At 42.3% G+C, this 21,442-nt stretch overlaps 1 protein-coding gene across 3 annotated transcripts in view; it reads right to left on the reverse strand.

Annotated features, from left to right (window-relative positions):
- The window catches only part of NIPAL2 (NIPA like domain containing 2), a 176,720-nt gene that overhangs the window by 136,128 nt on the left and 19,150 nt on the right, over positions 1–21,442 (reverse strand). For all 3 annotated transcript variants that reach the window (XM_073632028.1, XM_073632027.1, XM_073632029.1), the window contains exon 2: positions 6,190–6,258. In XM_073632028.1, the coding sequence (XP_073488129.1) occupies positions 6,190–6,258 (69 nt within the window). The remainder of the gene's footprint in view (positions 1–6,189; positions 6,259–21,442) is intronic.

Here is a 21,442-nt window from a genome sequence, read left to right on the forward strand (position 1 = left end):
CTCATAAAGATGTGGTTTGCCAACCTTGGTTTAGCCTGTCGCCATGCAAAGTCTTTAAAAATACACCGAACGTTAACAAAAAATGAGTTTGGGTGTCGGATAGGTATCATCTGCATAGTAAATAAAACATTTTTAGTAGCACACTCATCTTTAGAAATGCTAATTCTTCTAAGCCAGGAAAAGGTAGCTCTATCCCAGTCTGCAAAATCACCCTTAAAGTGGATATAAACCCTCACATATACACAGTAAAGCCTCAGATGATACACAACGATGAAAAAAATCCTACTACATAAGTTTTACATGTACAGTATTTCACAAAAGGGAGTACACCTATCACATTTTTGTAAATATTTTATTATATCTTTTCATGTGACAACACTGAAGAAACTACACTTTGCTACAATGTAAAGTAGTGAGTGTACAGCTTGTATAACAGTGTAAATTTTCTGTCCTCTCAAAATAAAGCAACACAAAGCCATTAATGTCTAAACCACTGGCAACAAAAAAGTGAGTACACCCCTAAGTGGAAATGTCCAAATTGGGCCCAAAGTGTCAATATTTTGTGTGGCCACCATTATTTTCCAGCACTGCCTTAACCCTCTTGGGTATGGAGTTCACCAGAGCTTCACTTCCACTCCTCTATGACGACATTATGGAGCTGGCTGATGTTAAAGACCTTGCGCTCCTCCACCTTCCGTTTGAGGATGCCCCACAAATGCTCAATAGAGTTTAGGTCTGGAGTCATGCTTTGCCAGTCCATCACCTTTACCCTCAGCTTCTTTAGTAAGGCAGTGGTCGTCTTGGAGGGGTGTTTGGGGTCGTTATGTTGGAATACTGCCCTGAAGCTCAGTCTCCGAAGGGGGGGGGTCATGCTCTGCTTCAGAAGGTCACAGCACTTTGGAGGCCACCTCTACAGCCATTTTTGGTAAATATGGTTGTATTTTTGGCAATACTCGTATTGATCTTAAATAGGTTTTGTTGTTCAAATGTATGTTCTCTCTCATTATATTTCTTTGTAGAGCGCTTGTATTCCTCTCTTTTTCCCCCAGAAGACCTCTACTACTAATGGTTGAAAAGCGTTGGGGTCTCTTAGTATCATTATATATACCATACTATATGTGTTTTATGTACATTTATGTCTGTATCACTATGATGTATAGACAATGGATTCAATGACAGAGCTCATGTTTTAACATAACTTTTCACTACCTTTTCAATTATTTTGGTTGCAATACAAAACCCCACGGGGAAAATTTTCCTTCTATATCTGAAAGAATAATACAGTTTAACTGGTGTGTGTATTCAAGTCCATGTTGTGCTCCAATAAATAAACCTTGATGTTGAACACTCAGGATAGGGCTTGAAACTTCTGTTCGGAAAATGTGATAAGAGAGGCCGCTTACCGAATAAGGTGGATCTCAGATTATAGAGATCAAAAATCGCTCAACCAAAGATCATTCAGCTCCTGAACACTCCTCCTGGGACTCCTCCAAAGCAGATATCCCTTCCAATACAGCGGGCTCCTATATTCATATGATAATCCTTACAAATACGATGGCAGCTCCTTCTTTAATAATCTCCAGCATTGGGATATATCACAAGATAAAAAGAAGAGGCTTCATGGCTCAGTACTCCTGTTTAAAAGATTTATTAAAAGCTTCACAGGCACTGACATCCAAAGACAATGAAACGATTTTCAAACAGCCGCGGCTCAAGCCAGCCAGCTAGTGCGTGGTGACGTCAAGAAATGGTGCTCCAACTGACGCATTTCCCCGTACAAGGCATCGACAGGGAACGAAGGCCTCCAGCTGGCTGGATGGAGCTGCGACTGGATATTTACTTTTAATAAATCTTTTAAATGGGAGTACTGCACCATGAAGCCTCTTCTTTTTATCTTGTGATATATCCCAATGCTGAAGATTATTAAAGAAGGAGCTGACATCGCATTTGTAAGGAATATCATATGAATATACGAGCCCGCTGTATCGGAAGTGATAACTGCTTTGGAGGAGTCCCAGGAGGAGTGTTCACGAGCTGAATGATCTTTGGTTGAGCGATTTTTGATCTCTAATCTGAGATCCACCTTATTCGGCAAGCGGCCTCTCTTATCACATTTTCCGAACAGAAGTTTCAAGCCCCACCTTGAGTGTTCAACATCAAGGTTTATTTATTGGAGCACAACATGGACTTGAATACACACATCAGTTAAATTGTATTATTTTTTCAGATATATTATTGTATTTGGTTGTGCAATTTTACTTTATCCACAATCCATGTCCTTAGTCTGCTTGTCTTCAGCAAACTGTTTGCAGGCTTTCTTGTGCATCATCTTTAAAAGAGGCTTCCTTCTGGGATGACGGCCATGCAGACCAGTTTGATTCAGTGTGTGGCGTGTGGTCTAAACACTGACAGGCTGACCCCCCACCCCTTCAACCTCTGCAGCAATGCTGGCAGCACTCATATGTCTATTTCCCAAAGACAACCTCTGGATATGATGCTGAGCACATGCTCTCAACTTCCTTGGTCAACCATGGTGAGGCCTGTTCTGAGTGGAACCTGTCCTGTTAAACCACTGTATGGTCTTGGCCACTGTGCTGCAGCTCAGTTTCAGGGTCTTGGCACTCTTCTTATAGCCTAGGCCATCTATACGTAGCGCAACAATTCTTTTTTTTCAGATCCTCAGAGAGTTCTTTGCCATGAGGTGCCATGTTGCTCTTCCAGTGACCAGTATGAGAGAGTGAGAGCGATAACACAAAATTTAAACACACCTACTGACCATTCGCACCTGAGACCTTGTAACACTAACAAGTCACAGGACACCGGGGAGGGAAATGGCTAATTGGGCCCAATTTTGACATTTTCACTTAGGGGTGTACTCACATTTGTTGCCAGCGGTTTAGAAATTAATGGCTGCGTGTTGAGTTATTTTGAGGGGACAGCAAATTTACACTGTTATACAAGCTGTACACTCACTACTTTACATTGCAGCAAAGTGTAATTTCTTCAGTGTTGTCACATAAAAAGATTTAATAAAATATTTACAAAAATGTGAGTGGTGTACTCGCTTTTGTGAGATACTGTATATCTGCTGTCTTCGGCTTTATATACTGTTTAGAAAGTGCATGTCCTGTTAGAATTTTCTCTTCCCGATTCATCTGTGGATGTGGATTCTTGCCATACACTGTGAAACAGCTGATTGGATGAAAGGCACACACCCCCTCTACACTTAGGCAGAGACTTGCAGAGCTGTGCTGTGAATAGACAAGCTCCCTGCTAATTTATTTACAGCAACCTCCCTCACAAAATTCAGGCTGGTTTGATCACAGTTGACAGAGAACTTGTCAGAAGTTATCATGCTGATAACAGAAGAAAGGAGCAGGAGAAAGCCATTAGGGCTTTGGAAAGAGATGAGAAAACACTGCAGATATATGTGCCCAGCTCAAATTTCATGAATTGGGTTTACATCCACTTTAATTCTTTGAAGAAGCAGAATATAATTTTCTTCATATAACTTAGATAGATCTGCTGCCAAATTGATTAAAAAAAAAAAATTAATAGAGTGTTTATTTCATGTAAAGGAAAAAAAGATAAAACATATTTGTTGTCATTTATTTTAAAGTTCAACAAAGCCCCAAATTCCTTTAAGTCTGCCATTAGGTTGGGTAACCTTATTAAAGGATCAGAGATATAAAATAAAATATCACCCGCATATACGGAAAATGTATGCTCCACAGGGCCCACGTTACACAACAGCACCTCTATAACCAAGGTAAACAGCAAAGGTGACGGGGGGACACCCCTGCCAGGTGCCTTTCTTTATGGAGAGGATACCATGAACCTTGATCCTGGCCAAAGGCTTCCCATACAAGGCCATAATCCAGCCCAACATTTTTGCCCCAAGGCAGTCAGGGTCTCCTCTAGAAATACCCAGTCTACCCTGTCAAACGCCCTCCTACCATTTTTGATAGACAAGGACACATACAATGTAAGATACTTTAAGACCATTTCCAGGATATTATTAAACCCCTCTCCCACCCCCTCTAAATGCCTGCTGGTATAAAAAAAAAAAAAAAAAAAAAAAAAAAAAAACACACCCCTATCCAAAATTCCCATTTTACTTACCTGAAGCCAAGTCCACATAGCAGTCCTCCTTTCCTACTTCATAGGGTTTCCCTCAGGTGTCCACCTCACTACCTGCTTGATGTGATAAACTCCTATTAGTGGAGGTGATACTTCCAGTGACTAGGTACTCTCTCAAAGGCTCCAGAGGAATGAGAACTCAAAAGGGGGCAGTGAAGGAACCAGTGCCCAAGAAGATAATGATCAGAGAAAAAGGTCTGGTCCCCAGGGCAAGAAATTAGCTTGGCTCATATAGGAAACTGTGACTTTGATCCATTACACTGCAGGATGGCTTGGGAAGAGGGGATTGTAGCCAAAGCTGAGGAGTAAGGCCATTGATGCACAAGGCAATATTTAAACATTTCCTTTTTGCTTAGAGTTGGGCTTGTATTTATTCTGCAGTACTAGAGAGAACATTGAACCAATTACATCTGTGTCTGCCCCGTATAAGCTTACTATCCACTGTCACAATGGCACAAAACTAGAACCAATTGCAGTTAAATAAAAACTGTACTTTGGCCATTCAGGGTAACAGAACATTGGGGGGGGGGGGTGAACTAAGGGGCTCTGAGAAAATGGGGGCTATAAAGGGAGAGAGGGGGTGGTTGAGGGGTTCTGAAGAAAGGTGCTAGAAGACACATGGGGAATTAGGGTTTCTAAGGGGCTCCTTTCAAGTGGATGGCTTCCCTAGTGGAAGCAGTGTAAACACAAGGTTATTATTAGAAGCAACAAAAGTAACCCAAGGAGGCCCCAAATTTACCGCTATCAAACTGATGGGGTGAAGAAAATGGAAAAATCTGTGGTCCATATTTTCAAAATTCAAACCACTTACTTATAGAACCACGTGACCAATCAGTTCTAAAATGGCCTTTACAACATAAAACAACAAATTACAAAGCCATCCACAACTCTGCCCCCAGCTACATCACTAACCTGGTTTCAAAATATCATCCAAACCGCTCTCTTCAGTCCTCCCAAGACCTCCTGCTCCCTTGTCACCTCCTCCCATGCTCACCTCTAGGACTTCTCCCGAGCTTTTCCCATCCTTTGGATCTCCCTACTCCAATCTGTCCGACTATCTCCTAATCTGTCCATCTTTAGACAATCCCTGAAAACCCTGCTCTTTAAAGAAGCCTATCCTGCTTCTAACTAAATACACATTTTTACTTTCTTCAGTGCTGGTGGCTTTCGGCAGAAGGCTTTAGGCACAATATTTTTTTTTTAAAGTGTAAAAATAAAAAAAAGATTGTTCTCCATGTGCTACTATATTCTCCAGTTCCTCTTCTAGGCACAGTGGCTTCTTTCTGTGGCTTTTGGGTGACCGCGGATGCTGTAACTCCTGTGCGTGATCACCAGAGTTACATTGAAAAATTGACATACAATCAACCTGGTAGCAACTTTTTTGAACTGCAGTTCCCCTCTAAATTTTCCCCCTCCCCTTTATTTTTGGTTTGTTCATTTGGCCTGTATAGGCAAAACACAGGTTCACTTTAAAGCCAAATTACACTGCATCGGAGCACCACAAACCAAGAACAATATTTAATTAATTTCTAATAATCAAAGCAAACTCCCCCATCTATCCATGTCTGCATACTTTATTTTGCTGAGAAATCACTTTGAAAAACACCCCCTAGCATTTCTGGCCGTGGCCATGTTGAGTTAGGGTAAATGATCCGTGTAGCATTTACTTCCTGGCCTTATCTCAGGCATGCAGGCAGGAGGGTGTGCTTAGCGAAGAAAACTCCTCCTCCTCTCCCGAAGACTCCTGGGATGTAGGACATCATTTGCCTAGGTCTCTTTGTGACCCCCCAAACTACTCCATTGCCTCTTCCATGGCCTATGTCACCATCTAGTCCCAGCTCCTACTGTCAAGTCCTGGAGTGCCTTGTGGGAACAGACTTCTTCCATTACAGCTGGACAGCATGTTCCTGATGTTACATTTCTCAGGCACTTATTAGCTGCCTTGGCAAACGTCCTATTCATGAATAGCCACTAAACTGTCTGCAAATAATTTATTCTTACAGGTAACAATACAAAATCAGATAAGAATATTTAGCCAATATTCCTTACCTGCAGATTAAGAGATATACTTATTAGGAAACTTCCAACAATTGATAAAATGATGCCAAGGATTTCATTCTGAAAAACAGAAAAATGCAAGAATTTGATTATTACCTACATACACACAAGGCAGACTTATTTGTATAACAAATCATTAAATCGCAAAATGATTCCTCGCTGTTTACTAAATGTTACTTTTTTGGAACAAAAGGCAAAGAATGTACTGCAAGCCTGTAGACGTGGGCCGACTGCATATCCAAACGGAATTCTGTGTATGCAGATTGTAAGCCATTGCAGTGTAAATAACTAAAGCCTGCCACACATGGATCAAAGTTTAGTAAGATCTCCCTGTTGGATTTTTCCTATAGCTGGCAGCACTGATCAGTGTATTCTGATGGCGTGGAAGCCTCCCCACTGTTGAAATACAATAACTTAGTGGGATTGATTCCGCCATACACATTGAGTGTGTGGATGGGGGAATCGGGTATTTTTTTGATCAACTTGGTTGAACGAAAAAAAAAAAAGGAAGCATGTCTGGTCTGCCTTAGTAATGTTAAAGGAAACCTGTCAAGAGAAATGCAGTGGCTGTGATTGCTGACCTTTATATAATAATGTTTGTTGCCTAGCTGTCATAAAAACCCAATGGCTTTATAACTTGAAGGCACAGGCCTGGAATTATTATACAGCTCCAGGGTTATGACTCAATATGCTGTATACTGGCAGTCCCCGAGTTACATACAGTGCCTTGCAAAAGTATTCACCCCCTTGGCTTTTTACCTATTTTGTTACATTACAACCTTTGGTTCAATGTTTTTTTTTTTTTAATCTAGATTAAATGTGATGGATCAGAACACAATAGTCTAAGTTGGTAAAGTAAAAATAGAAAAATATATACATAAAACTATTTCAGAAATAAAAAACTGATAATTGGCATGTATTCACCTCCTTTGTTATGAAGCCGATAAAAAGCTCTGGTGCAACCAATTACCTTCAGAAGTCACATAATTAGTGAAATGATGTCCACCTGTGTGCAATCTAAGTGTCACATGATCTGTCATTACATATACACACCTTTTTGAAAGGCCCAGAGGTTGCAACACCTAAGCAAGAGGCACCACTAACCAAACACTGCCATGAAGACCAAGGAACTATCCAAACAAGTAAGGAACAATGTTGTTGAGAAGTACAAGTCAGGGTTAGGTTATAAGAAAGGAGCACCATCAAATCTATCATAAAGAAATGGAAAGAACATGGCACAGCAGCAAACCTGCCAAGAGACGGTCGCCCACCAAAACTCACAGACCGGGCAAGGAGGGCATTAATCAGAGAGGCAGCACAGAGACCTAAGGTAACCCTGGAGGAGCTGCAGAGTTCCACAGCAGAGACTGGAGTATCTGTACATAGGACGACAATAAGCTGTACGCTCCATAGAGTTGGGCTTTATGGCAGAGTGGCCAGAAGAGAGCCATTACTTTAAGAAAAATACAAAATGGCACGTTTTGAAGTTTGCGAAAAGGCATGTGGGAGACTCCCAAAATGTATGGAGGAAGGTGCTCTGGTCTGATGAGACTAAAATTGAACTTTTTGCTCAAACCCAACACATCACATCACCCAAAGAACACCATCCCCACAGTGAAACATGATGGAGGCAGCATCATGCTGTGGAGATGTTTTTCAGCAGTTGAGACTGGAAAACTGGTCAGAGTTGAGGGAAAGATGGATGGTTCTAAATACAGGGATATTCTTGAACAAAACCTGTACCGCTCTGTGTGCGATTTGAGGCAAGGACGGAGGTTCACCTTGCAGCAGGACAATGACCCCAAGCACACTGCTAAAGCAACACTTGAGTGGTTTAAGGAGAAACATGTAAATGTGTTGGAATGGCCTAGTCAAAGCCCAGACCTCAATCCAATAGAAAATCTGTGGTCAGATATAAAGATTGCTGTTCACAAGCGCAAACCATCCAACTTGAAGGAGCTGGAGCAGTTTTGCAAGGAGGAATGGGCAAAAATCCCAGTGGAAAGATGTGGCAAGCTCATAGAGACTTATCCAAAGCGACTTGGAGCTGTGATAGCTGCAAAAGGTGGCTCTACAAAATATTGACTTTAGAGGGGGTGAATAGTTATGCACATTGACTTTTTCTTTATTATTTCCTATTTGTTGTTTGCTTCACAATAAATAAAAAAAATCTTCAAAGTCGTGGGCATGTTCTGTAAATTAAATGATGTAAATCCTCAAACAATCCATGTTATTCCAGGTTGCGAGGCAACAAAACGTGAAAAATGCCAAGGGGGTGAATACTTTTGCAAGACACTGTACAAGGTTCTGTAGGTTTGTTCTTAAAGTGTTTGTTAACCTAAAAAAATAAAGCATGTTATACAGCACAGTGCTTCGGCTGTGTCATTTGGCCCCCTGTATCACCTGAAATACCTGGCTGATCCTGCCTGGTTCTGCCCTCCCATTTGTAAACTGACCACGGTTTATTATGGCTGCTGAGCCCTGACACCGTGGTCAGTTTACGTGCCTCCGTCATCTGCAGCTCTCCTCTGTCCTCCATTCTCTCCCCCCTCCCCTCCCTGCCTGTCAGCTCCGTGTCCGTGCCCAGTCCCCCTCCCCTCCTGCTGCTGAAGTAAGGATTCAGTTTACACTATCCTCTCTGTTTAGTAATGTAATGTGCCCCTGTGTTTGTCCCCTATAAAAATATAACAGATATATACCTGTTTCAGAGCACCAATCAGCGCTCACTTGACCCGCCGCCTCTCTCCTCTTTTGGCCTGACAGCTGCAGTGGGCGGGGCCACCTCTCTTCTTCTCCCCTTCTGACTGACGTCAGCGGGGGATCCTCGGCCTGCCCGCTGCAGCTGTCAGGGCGAGATAGGAGAGAGGCGGCAGGTCACGTGAGTGCCAGTTGGCACTCTGAAAACAGGTATATAGCGGCATTATTTTTTCAAAGGGACAGACACACTCAAGGTATGGATACCAGAGAAAGTCAGCTTCCCTCGCTTTTAGAAGGTCAGCGATAGCAGCTCTTTATATTTAAAAACTTGGAATAAAAAAATTAAAAAATCTTTCAACAACTCATTATTATGCCCGCATCCTGGTATAAATGTTCTCAACTACATTGGCATTCAGCACTCGTGGATTTTGGTAGAAGGCTTTAGGTACAACATTTTTTTTTTATAGTGTAAAAATAAAAGATTGTTCTCTATTTGCTACCATATTCTCCTGTTCCTCTTCTAGGCACGGTGGATTCTTTCTTTGGCCTTTGGGAAACCGCTGATGATGCAACTCATGTACGTGATCCCCTAGAGTTACATTGAAAAAGTGACATACAATCCAACAACCCCAACCTGGTAGCAACTTTTTTGAACTTCAGTTCCCCTCTAATTTACCCTCTTCCTCTTATTTTTTGTTTGTTTATTTGGCCTGCATAGGTAAAACACAGGTTCACTTTAAAACAAAACTACACTGCATTGGAGCACCACAAACCAAAAACGCTATTTAATTAATTTTTAGTATTGAAAGTGTAAGGGATGTCAAAACCATGTACCCCATAAAAAAGTAAAACTCATGGCATTTCTATTAAATCACCAGTAGATGGCAGCATAGAGTGAAAAGCCTGAATGAAATAAAGCACATTCTAATGGGACCTTTACTAATAAGAAGGGGAACCAAAAGACTGACCTTTGTTTCTGGTCAGAACATGTGTTTGTGTCATTGCAGGTAAGAGGGAACATATTTAAGGCTATAAACAGGGTGGAAGTGATTGAATTTACATCCATGTGATCAGTAAAGGCTGCTGTGTGATTAATAAACATATGTACAATTGGTTATTATTTTCTATGAGGACATTATTCCGGTGTATGTGAATGTTATTATTATAGATATGTATTATTTTGTATGAATACAATAGCAGTTGCTACCCATTCTATCAGTCTGAAGGTCATGTGTTTGTGTCATTGCAGAAACTTTTCAGTAAAAACACTTCTGGTTTCATTCGGGCCCGCTCCCTTCACACATTGGAATTATTGACCATACTTTCAGCATATGTGCAACAAAAGCAAACTCCCCCATCCATCCATGTCTCTATGCTTTATTTGCTGAGAGATCACTTTGAAAAACACCCCCTAGCATTTCTGGAGTTAGGGCAAATGATTCATGTAGCATTTACTTCCTGGCATTATTTGCTTAGCTAAGAAAACCCCTCTTAAAACCCCTCTAGGAAGTAACTAAAAAAAAAAAAAATGTAAAAAAATGAAAAGAAGTTTAAGCCCCGGTTCACACCGACTGCGGGAATGAAATCGCGCAAGTTCAGCTGAACTTGCGCGATTTCATTTTTGCATGTCAGTTCCGACTTCAGGGGCGATTTCAGAGACATCTGTGCGGGTGTCTGCACAGGAAGTCAATGGAAATTGCAGCCCAAAATCGCCAAAAGTAGTACAGAAACTACTTTTGGGAATTGGTGCGGCATTGCACCAATTCGGATGCCTCCATTGCCGGCAATTGCCTCCGATTTGGCATGCGGTTTGACATGTCAAATCAATGTGAACCAGGGCTAAAAAAAGTAAATGCAATATACCTTCCTATCTATTTACTAATGCTAGTAGCATAAGGATTAAAAAAGTCAATGTTGATTGAGAGAGTGAAGTTCCACTTTAAAGTGTAACTTTACCCATAACAACTTGATAAAAAATAATGTTCTTAAAGTGGAGTTCCACCCACTTTTACAACTCTTCAGCATCCCTCACTAAACTGTGCACTGTAAACAAATTGGATATTTTTACATTTTTTTTCCTCAGCACCTACTGTATATCTGCTGTATTCATTTTTCACTTCCTCCTCCTGGCCGCGGCCCATCGCATCATTTCCTGTTTGCAATGCCTTCTGGGAAGGGGCGGCAACTTCCTCTGAAACTGCCGTTGCTATGGAAACCTGACCTGAAACCTATTACATTGCTTGTGCTGCACTGAGCATGTGCAAGATCTGCCTAGATGAGATCCAGGAAGAAATACAGTCTGGCTTCAGATGCCCACACTTAAGATGGCCACGGCCTGCTGTAAGTTTATAAAATGACAAACTACTGCTATAAACTAACAAAACAGACCTTAGTTTACAGACTAACTTTACTAGAATACATTAAGCTTGTGTATTATAGGGGTATTTTTATTTAAAAAGTATAATTTCGGCCGGTACACCACTTTAAGCAAAGAACATACATTCCACAATAATAAATGTTGCTACCGAAATTAGTGACTACTAAAAAATGGTCTCCAGCATGGTTCTGGTTTCTTCTTGCTGGAGGCTGCCATTTTGCTGAAGCCCCTGAGCAGCAGTAAATCTTTAGGCTGGCAGCAGATTGGCCTTTAGTGGCTCTGATTCTCAGCACAGTGCTGAAAAATAGAGAGCAAATGAGCATGTGCAGATCAGGGCAAGACAGTGTATTACTGGATTTAAACAGTATAGGCACTTATTTTTAATGTTACCTTCACAAGGGGCCAGCCGAAAGTGATCTAGCAGGACTTAAAGTGGTTCCAAAGGCTGAAAGTTTTTTAGGTAAAAAAACCTTCTCTGTGCAGCAGCCCCTCCAGCCCCCTCCTAATACTTACCTGAGCCCCATCTAGATCCAGCGATGTGCATGAGAGCCTCGGCTTTTCCGGGAATTCTTCTCCTCATTGGCTGAAACAGCAGCGGGAGCCATTGGCTTTCGGTGCTGTCAATCACAGCCAGTGTGCCAATGAGGAGAGAGAGGGGACAGGGGCGAACCGTGGCCCCGTGTCTGAATGGACACGCAGAGCAGCGGCGAAGGAGAATAGGAGGGTCTGGGATGCTCTGAAACCACTGCACAGAGCAGGTAAGTATGACATGATTGTAATTTTTTTGCGCCTTTAAAGTGTTACTAAACCCAGAACCCTGCCTACTATATCTAGTTTCCCACAGTACACAGATCATGGAAATGAAATTATTTTAGTAAATATAAACTGCTAAATACTCTTTCTCATCAGCAGAATATAGCAGTCTTGTGACTTTTATCAGTTCCTGATAAAGCTTGTAGGAGGAGTTTTCATACTGCACTGAGCTGTCCTATCAGGATTCAGGACCCCTTACCCTCTGTCTGGACAGTGCTGATTGGCCCTGTGCTGATCATGTGTATTCTCCCAAGAAAAGAAAAAAAAACTCTCTCTAGCAGTACACACCAAACTGAGCATGTGCAGCCTGACTCCAAAGGCTCTATGTTATCTTGACATGTTCTGGAGTCAGTGGAAGAAGGGGAGGATCTGTACATACAGGATCAAGCAGACTTTTTACACAATGCAGAGGATTAACCCACTTAGGTTCCACAGTGAGCATAACAAGCATGCTATGCTGCACATACAGACTGATTTTACTGATGTGGGTTTAGGAACACTTTCATTTTCTGACTAAAGTTTCACTTTAAGCAAGCTGCAGCAGTGGTGAGAGAGGGTTATTGATCTCTGTAAACATTAGAGACTTTTATTCAACACATATACTGTATATACAGATTATACTGTATATCTATCTCTAGATATAATTTTTTTTTGTTCAATAATGTTCATTGCTTTATTCTTGACCATAAAACGTTAAGAAAATATATAAAGAATCATTGTACATTCCCTTAAGAAAAAAAAAACAAACATCCACCAGAGCACCTCGAATGTACAATTTTAGCAAACAGCTGAGAAGACTCATCTGCGCAGCTCATCGTCTAACCAGAAGAGATCACTCACAGCTTACTGTTCGGAATTTACCTCCAGGAGCTCCTGTAATGTGTTTAAACAGCAATGCAAACATCAGGGTGGTGTCTGCACACGTTGCACCCAGCACAGCGTACATGACACTATCTAGCTACACAGTGACACAAGTTCACAGAATTATTCTCCCCAATTCTACTTCCCACCAATCGTGCTACAGCTGTAAGCATTAGGTTTACAAAATGACTTTCTAAAAAAAAAAAAAAATATGCCCTTCAAAAACATGGTTCCATCCTGCAAGAAACTTAGTGAACAATTTATTATTTATAATTAAATTCCCTCTTCCACGCCAAACAGCATGGGTGGACTATTTTGCAGTGCTGGCTATTGTATTTTTACAGCTGTCCGAATACACTAAAGCTCCATACACACGGGCTGTATGTCGGGCGGCATCAGCCAGTTTCTATAGACATTTGGCCCATGTGTAGTGCAGCCAGTCCAACAGAAGGGGTATGACTGAAAAAGGTCTGCCAACCAGCTCCCAATTAGCTCTCTCAGACAATTGCTGAGAGCGCTGACCGGTGTATACTGACAGGCCGACCCCCTGTCAGAACACAATAGAACGGCAGGGGAGATCGCTGTACTAACATTGGATTTTTAGTACAGCAGCTCCGACCTGAGCTATCAGTTTTCTTTCCCCCTTTCAGCCCACTGGGTTGATTGCAAAAAAAATAGCAGTGTGTACTGCAGCCAGTCCGACAGAAGGGGTTTGACCAGAAAAAGGTCTCCTGACCAGCTCCCGATTAGCTCTCTCAGCCAATAGCTGAGAGCGCTGACCGGTGTGTTCTGACAGGCCGGGGGAGATCTCAGCACTAACATTGGATGGTTAGTACAGCGGCTCCGACCTGAGCTGTCAGTGTTTTTTCTTTTCCTTCAGTCCACTGAACAATGTCTAAGCTGTTTAAAAGTTGTTTAAAAGGTCAACTTTTGTAGAGGCAGATGGTGCCGACAAGGCGACACATGGCACACATTTTTGCTAATTCAGCAAGAATTGGCTGAAACTTGATCCATGTAAAGAAGATCTAAATACTAAAATCTCAGAAAAGCAAAAGTAATTTTCAAAACAAACGTGTAAATTGGCAACTCCCTGGGAATTACAGACCAGTTAGCCTAACATCAATAGTATGTAAACTCTTGGAGGGGATGATAAGGGACTATTTACAAGATATTAGTAATAAGAACGTTATCATTAGCAGTAATCAGCATGGATTCATGAAGAATCGTTCTTACCAAACCAATCTACTAACCTTCTATGAGGAGGTGAGCTGCCATCTAGATAAAGGGAGGCCCGTAGACGTGGTGTATTTGGATTTTGCAAAAGCATTTGACACAGTTCCCCATAAACGTTTACTGTACAAAATAAGGTCAGTTGGCATGGACCATAGGGTGAGTACATGGATTGAAAACTGGCTACAAGGGCGAGTTCAGAGGGTGGTGATAAATGGGGAGTACTCGGAATGGTCAGGGTGGGTAGTGGGGTTCCCCAGGGTTCTGTGCTGGGACCAATCCTATTTAATTTGTTCATGAACGACCTGGAGGATGGGATAAACAGTTTAATCTCTGTATTTGCAGACGATACTAAGCTAAGCAGGGCAATAACTTCTCCGCAGGATGTGGAAACCTTGCAAAAAGATCTGAACAAATTAATGGGGTGGGCAACTACATGACAAATGAGGTTCAATGTAGAAAAATGTAAAATAATGCATTTGGGTGGCAAAAATATGAATGCAATCTATACACTGGGGGGGGGGGGGGGGAGAACCTCTGGGGGAATCTAGGATGGAAAAGGACCTGGGGGTCCTAGTAGATGATAGGCTCAGCAATGGCATGCAATGCCAAGCTGCTGTTAACAAAGCAAACAGAATATTGGCATGCATTAAAAAGGGGATCAACTCCAGGAGATAAAACAATAATTCTCCCACTCTACAAGACTCTGGTCCGCCCGCACCTAGAGTATGCTGTCCAGTTCTGGGCACCAGTCCTCAGGAAGGATGTACAGAAATGGAGCGAGTACAAAGAAGGGCAACAAAGCTAATAAAGGGTCTGGAGGATCTTAGTTATGAGGAAAGGTTGCGAGCACTGAACTTATTCTCTCTGGAGAAGAGACACTTGAGAGGGGATATGATTTCGATATACAAATACTGTACTGGTGACCCTACAATAGAAATAAAACTTTTTCGCAGAAGAGAGGTTAACAAGACTCGCTGCCACTCATTAAAATTAGAAGAAAAGAGGTTTAACCTTAAACAACATAGAGGGTTCTTTACTGTAAGAGCAGCAAGGATGTGGAATTCCCTTCCACAGGCGGTGGTCTCAGCGGGGAGCATCGATAGCTTCAAGAAACTATTAGATAAGCACCTGCATGACCGCAACATACAGGGATATACAATGTAATACTGACACATAATCACACACATAGGTTGGACTTGATGGACTTGTGTCTTTTTTCAACCTCACCTACTATGTAACTATGTAACTCTCATTAAAATAATAGCTGGTTATCCTGCCATGAAGGCCCTTGTTCAGGCACTCCCCAGTTGTAGTGCAATAACGCTCTGTCCTCATATCCCAACTGTGCTACAACATTGTCACCCTGTGACATATTCATCCACTATGAATGGCATTACTAACATACATTACGCATCCATGGTCCACTGTTGTCACCATCTGGAAACCAAACCTCTGGAATGGCATGCAGCAATCACTGGAGTGTATGTAAACAGGAAGTAATTGTAAAGGGGATGTGGGAGATTATCAGCACCGACATGCAACAAGAGAGGAAAAAAGGGCAAAACAAGGATTTTATTTAAAAAAAATGCTATTGGTTTATGAAGCAAACTAAATCTTGTGCAGTTGGGGTTTACATCTACTTTAATGGGTGGCACAGTGGTGTAGTGGGTAGCACTCTCACCTAGCAGTAAAAAGAGACGCTGGTTCAAATCCCAACCACGAAACTACCTGCCTGGAGTTTGCATGTTCGCCCTGTGCCTCCGGGTACTCTGGTTTCCTCCCACACTCCAAAAGACATGCTGGTAGGTTAATTGGCTTCTGTCTAAATTGGCCCTAGTATATGAATGTGAGTTAGGGACCTTAGATTGTAAGCTCCTTGAGGGTAGGGACCGATGTGAATGTACAATGTATATGTAAAGCGCTGTACAAGTATACAAGTACAAGTATAATAATAATGTGATTACGGGTTAGTGATAATGCTCAGTTTTGGAATCTTTCAAGGAGCTTAAAAATGTCCTTTCAGGAACAAAGCTGTGACCATGTCATTGTAGAATTGGCTACGGTATGCTTTTTGTGGCCTGAGAAGTATCAAGGCACCAGCTGCCCAATGAGCACATCTGTCATTTTCAGGCTGTACATGGAACACATGGTAATCTATGGTAAGAAATAACAGAGGTCTGGGTGGCAGGTCCTCTGTGGGGTCTCTGGGTGGTAACATGAAATCTGGAACGTCATTCACATCATGTCCATATGCTGTGCTTCAGTACTCCATGGATCAGTATGACAGCATTTTCAGAAGAATCAGTAATAGCAGGCCATGTACTTGCCTCAGTATAGGTTTCTTTAAGGGTACTTCTAGTTCTTAGGACCTGGGCACAATGGCGATCCTTGCCAATAGCAGAATTGCCTTGGTGGGCACAGCAGGGAGTGAGAACACCTGCTTCCATGTCTTCAATAAATGCTCCCTCTTATTGGCCAAGACAGAAATTCTGCCATCATCCACCCGTCTTAGTCAATCATAGGAAACCTTCTATTCATTGAAAAAATACAAGACTTCTCCTGATTAGCAGAGGAACATCACAATAGCAGTTGTCAGAAGAGGAAGCTGCTTCCTGTGTTGCATAAGCCAAAATACTAAATTAAAGATTAAATCATGAATAGAGAAACACATGTATGAGATATATAAAAAAAACTCGTAACACTGACACTTCAAAATATGCAAAATTCTATATACATAATAGTAGATTTACCGCTCCAAAGATGGAATTTGAAAACTGTATCCTATAACCAGAGTTTTATTAAAAGGAAATTAGATTCAATGATCCAGGAATCTCCATAGGATGGGGGAGGTGGAGAAGGCATGTGGAGATTCCTAGATCATTGAATCAAATTTCCTTTTAATAAAACTCTGGTTATAGGATACAGTTTTCAAATTCCATCTTTGGAGCAGTAAATATACTATTATGTATATAGAATTTTGCATATCATGAAGTGTCTGTATTATGAGTTTTTTTTATATATCTCCTTAGAATATACATGTAAATCCCCCTGAAGAAGACCGCGACTGCATGGGTCGAAATGCGTTGAGGTTATTCATGTGGATGGAACTTTGTAATGTACTTACAACTTGCTCCACTGTGTTATATTTTCCAGTTATGATGGAATATGGTTTATTTAGGTCTGTAACCCGAGCTCATATTTTAAACTCTTCCATGAATTTGAATTTCATTTTGATACAATAAAAAAGATTGATCATAATCATAATTCACCTTTTGACCTAATTCACTTTGCTGCTAAAAAACCCTGTGGGGAATCATTCCATTTTTTAAAGATTAAACCATTGGTCACACAGAAGTGGGATCAGAATCATTCATCAGAGCCAAGCTGGTCCAAAGTAAAGCAGCCCATAGATGGATCAGCTTTTCTATTTTGAACATAAAATTTAAAAAAAAAAAAAAAAACTGACCCAATTCCCCCATCCACACATTTGAGGTGGATGAAAGAATCCTCCCCGCTGTGTCATTGTATTCTGACAGCGGGGAGACTTCCCCATCGTCACAACACACAGATCAGAGCTGCAGGCTATGTACATTTTTCAGCAGGGCAATTGTACAGAAGTTGATCAGTAGATTGACTTATGTACAATCACAGTGCTCACAGGGATTAAATTTAGCCAGTCCCCGCTGAACTGGACAAACTGAATAAAAAATAAAAAAAATAAAAATGTTGTCCCCTGGGCAGTTTAAGTCATAATGTACTAGTTTGAACTGCACTGCTAAAAATGCCACCCCCTTTCTTAATTAGCATAGAACTTCAGCAATGGTTTGATCAGTAACACTACTGATAATATATATGTATAAGAGTCCATTATTAGAAGAAGATAGGCAATTATTCCTCTATCATAGCCTATTCTAACTAGCTACACGCCCAGTGTCCATGACATGTTATCGTCCATTAACTTTACTTAAAATGGACTACATTTCCCAGCAGTTCCTTTTCTTCTTCCAAAGAAGAAACTCCAGGCACAAAGGGCACGACTGCATCTTCAGCAACAAGCAGTCAAGCCTGGATGCAAGGGACCCCACTTCGGGACACAGGCCCCCTTGCAAAAGTATCCTCAGTCTGTCCACACGACAGCCGAAGACAGAGACTTTCTTCATCATTTGCAACCAACAATCTGCTGAAGTCCACAGATCGCTCTTCAGTGTGAAACACCCCAACAAATTTAGTTTTTGGCCATCCCAGCTCAGATGATCAATTTCTGTAACTGACGACAGCATTCAGTACAGCACAGTCCTGGCAATACAGCTTTCTGGGGTGTTCCCCATTAACACTTTAAATGGGTGTGCAAGGTGGCTGTCAGCGTAGCGACCTTGACATCACACAACCCATATTTGTAATCCACAAGGTAATGGTATCACTCTGATGAGACTTCACCAATAATATCTGGGATCTGGAAGTGTTACATCTTCTCCCTTGTCATTTACAGTGACAACATAATATTTAGCATTTTTCTTGTCTGGCCTGCGGAGGATCACGCTGTCCAGATTAATTTTATGGCCATAGCCGCAGATATTTAACACTGAGAGGCACTGGCATAGTGTGAAGGGGTGCAGGAGTTGCTCCCTGCTGTCATTGTACACGCAGTTTTTTTCAAACATAAAATCCTGGAAACATAATCCAGGTCCAATCCGTCTTGTGTCCCCCAGGGCCCAAGCTGAGCTCTATAATCCAGTCCAAAGCTTTTAGTTTGCCTTCTTCCTAGACCTCAGACCACACCCCTCCCCTTATTGACTGGAGGCGAGAAGCCCAGGAAAGGATCTTCTGTAACCCAGATAAGAGACACGCTGCTGTGCAGGAGAGTTCACTCATGTGGGCACAGATTAGAACAGGCACACTGACACTGCATCTGGTCTGCCAGCACAGACACAACACAGACTCACTGCTCCATGGGCAGCAGAGCTTTCTGTGCTGAGAGCGCGCTCGCTGCATGCTTCCAGTGTAGTGACTGAGCTGTCGAAGACAGCTCCAAGTCCATATTAGTGACTGGAAGTTGGTGTGAGCAGCTCCTGATCCCCCCCAAAAATAAGCCCGGGTCTTATATTACATTTTGGCAACAAAAGGCCCAGGGCTTATTTTCAGGGTAGGGCTTGTCGTGTGCTGTCTTATCTCCCTCCCTGCCTATCAGGAGTCCCCAGTGGAACTGAGTAAAAGTGCTTGTAAAATCCTCTAATGCACTGTATTACCGTATTATATCATGTAAACTGTGCATGTTTCTGTAATCTATTGGTGACAAATACCTTTTTATAGCGCCACTCGGTGCTTCCATGACCCGCCAGACCGGTCTTCCCTGCTCCGAGCACTGCAGAGGGAGGGGCCCGAGATGCCCCGCTGGCAGAAAAAGAGAGCAATGGGGATCAGATGAGCGCCGATCAGCACTCCCATGGCCCGCCTGAGCTCTCTTACTCGCTCCGAGCACTGCGAGGAGGAGGGCAAGGTCCCCCCCCCCCGCTGACAGCTGGGAGAGGAGGAGGAGGGAGGAGGAGGAGGACAGCTGAGCACTGTAATGAAGGTATTTATCACATATATGTAGCGGTACCTTCTGAGTGATGTAGCCCACCTGTCACCCTGCCCAGCATTCACTTCCAGTCACTCCAAGACAATGAACAAGTCCATCAGCTTTGTTTTTGTATGTTTAGTGAGGGATTCAACTTAGATGGGGTAAGGGGTTCATGGGATGCCCAGAAAAGATTCTTGCATGGCTTGGGACAATTTAGAAACTCTCCTCCAGCACTACTCTTCAGGTACAGCTAGCACAGGGTTAGGCCCAACTCTGGTTCAGCCAGGCCTTAGCAAAATGCCTTATTACTACCATTTATAATTGTAATGCTTAAGGGCATTTTCACACTGCCAGCGCCCGGGCGTTGGCGGTAAAGCGCCGCTATTTCTAGCGGCACTTTACTGACGTTTTTGCAGCACTTTTCGGCCACTAGCAGGGTGCTTTTAACCCCCTGCTAGTTGCCGAAAAAGGGTTAAAACTGCCCGCAAAGCGTCGCTGCAGCGGCACTTTGCCGGTGGTTTGGCGGCGCTGCCCATTGATTTTGCTGCTACAGCGCTGCAAAGAAGTTGCTTGCAGGACTTTTTTTGACGTCCTGCCAGCGCAGCGCCTCAGTGTGAAAGCACTTGGGCTTTCACACTGGGTTTGCAGCTGAGGCTTTTTTCAGGCGCTATTTTTAGTGCTAAAGTGCCTGAAAAACGTCTCCAGTGTGAAAGGGGTCTAATAGGGATGGGCCGAACAGACCTGTGTTCGGTTCACACCAGAACTTTCGAACACCGCAAAAGTCTGGACCCGAATAACGAACCCCATTAAAGTTGATGGGACCCGAACATCAAAAATCAAAAGTGACTATTTTGAAGGCTTACATGCAAGTAATTGGGCACACAGTGGTTATAGGGGTCTGGGTCCTGCCCTGGGGGACATGTATCAATAAAAAAAATATAAAAAAAGTTTATGAAAAACATCATTTTTTAATGAGCAGTGATTTTTTGATTTTTAAAGTGAAAGCATAAAAATTCCTTCCAGTATAGTAAAGTGGCAGATCTGTACCATGTCTAGAATCTGCTGCAGCAATAATTGCATTTATAAAGCCAAAAAAATATTTTAGATAGAAGTAACGGGTGCGTAAAAATTGGTCTTTGGGTGTTGGTGGCGTCTTCCCACCGTAACCCTATAGAGGTACTCTTGATGAAAGCAAGAATTGGCCTTGCTCAAAAAATTGCAATGATTTGCACCTGTCAAACAGGTGCAGAAAAATTACTCTGAATGTCGGGGGGCGCCTTCCCACCATAACCCTATAGAGGTGCTCTTGATGAAGGCAAAAAAAAATTTAATTTGTGCCCATAAAACCTATATCAAAAACATTCTTACAGAGGAAATGATTGAACACCCTCAAAGCTAGCCAGCCTTGAAGTCCTGCAGAGATTCCACATCCCAAAAAGACTTAATCAGTGACATCGGCATCAGGGGCTTCATAGCTGGTAATCCAGGACTCATTCATTTTTATAATAGTCAAAGTCAATTGGTCCACGGAGTCTGTGGACAGACACGTTCTATAAATCAGTAACGAAACCTCCTGCAGCACTGAATGCCCGTTCTGAAAGTACGCTGGATACAGGGCAGCCTAACAGCTCAATAGCATACTGGGCAAGTTATGGCAGTGGTCTATTCTCATGACCCAGTAAGTCAGTGGATCGTCAGCTGGA

Source organism: Aquarana catesbeiana, linkage group LG05 (genome assembly GCF_042186555.1).
Source record: "Aquarana catesbeiana isolate 2022-GZ linkage group LG05, ASM4218655v1, whole genome shotgun sequence".
Taxonomy (NCBI): Eukaryota; Metazoa; Chordata; class Amphibia; order Anura; family Ranidae; genus Aquarana; species Aquarana catesbeiana.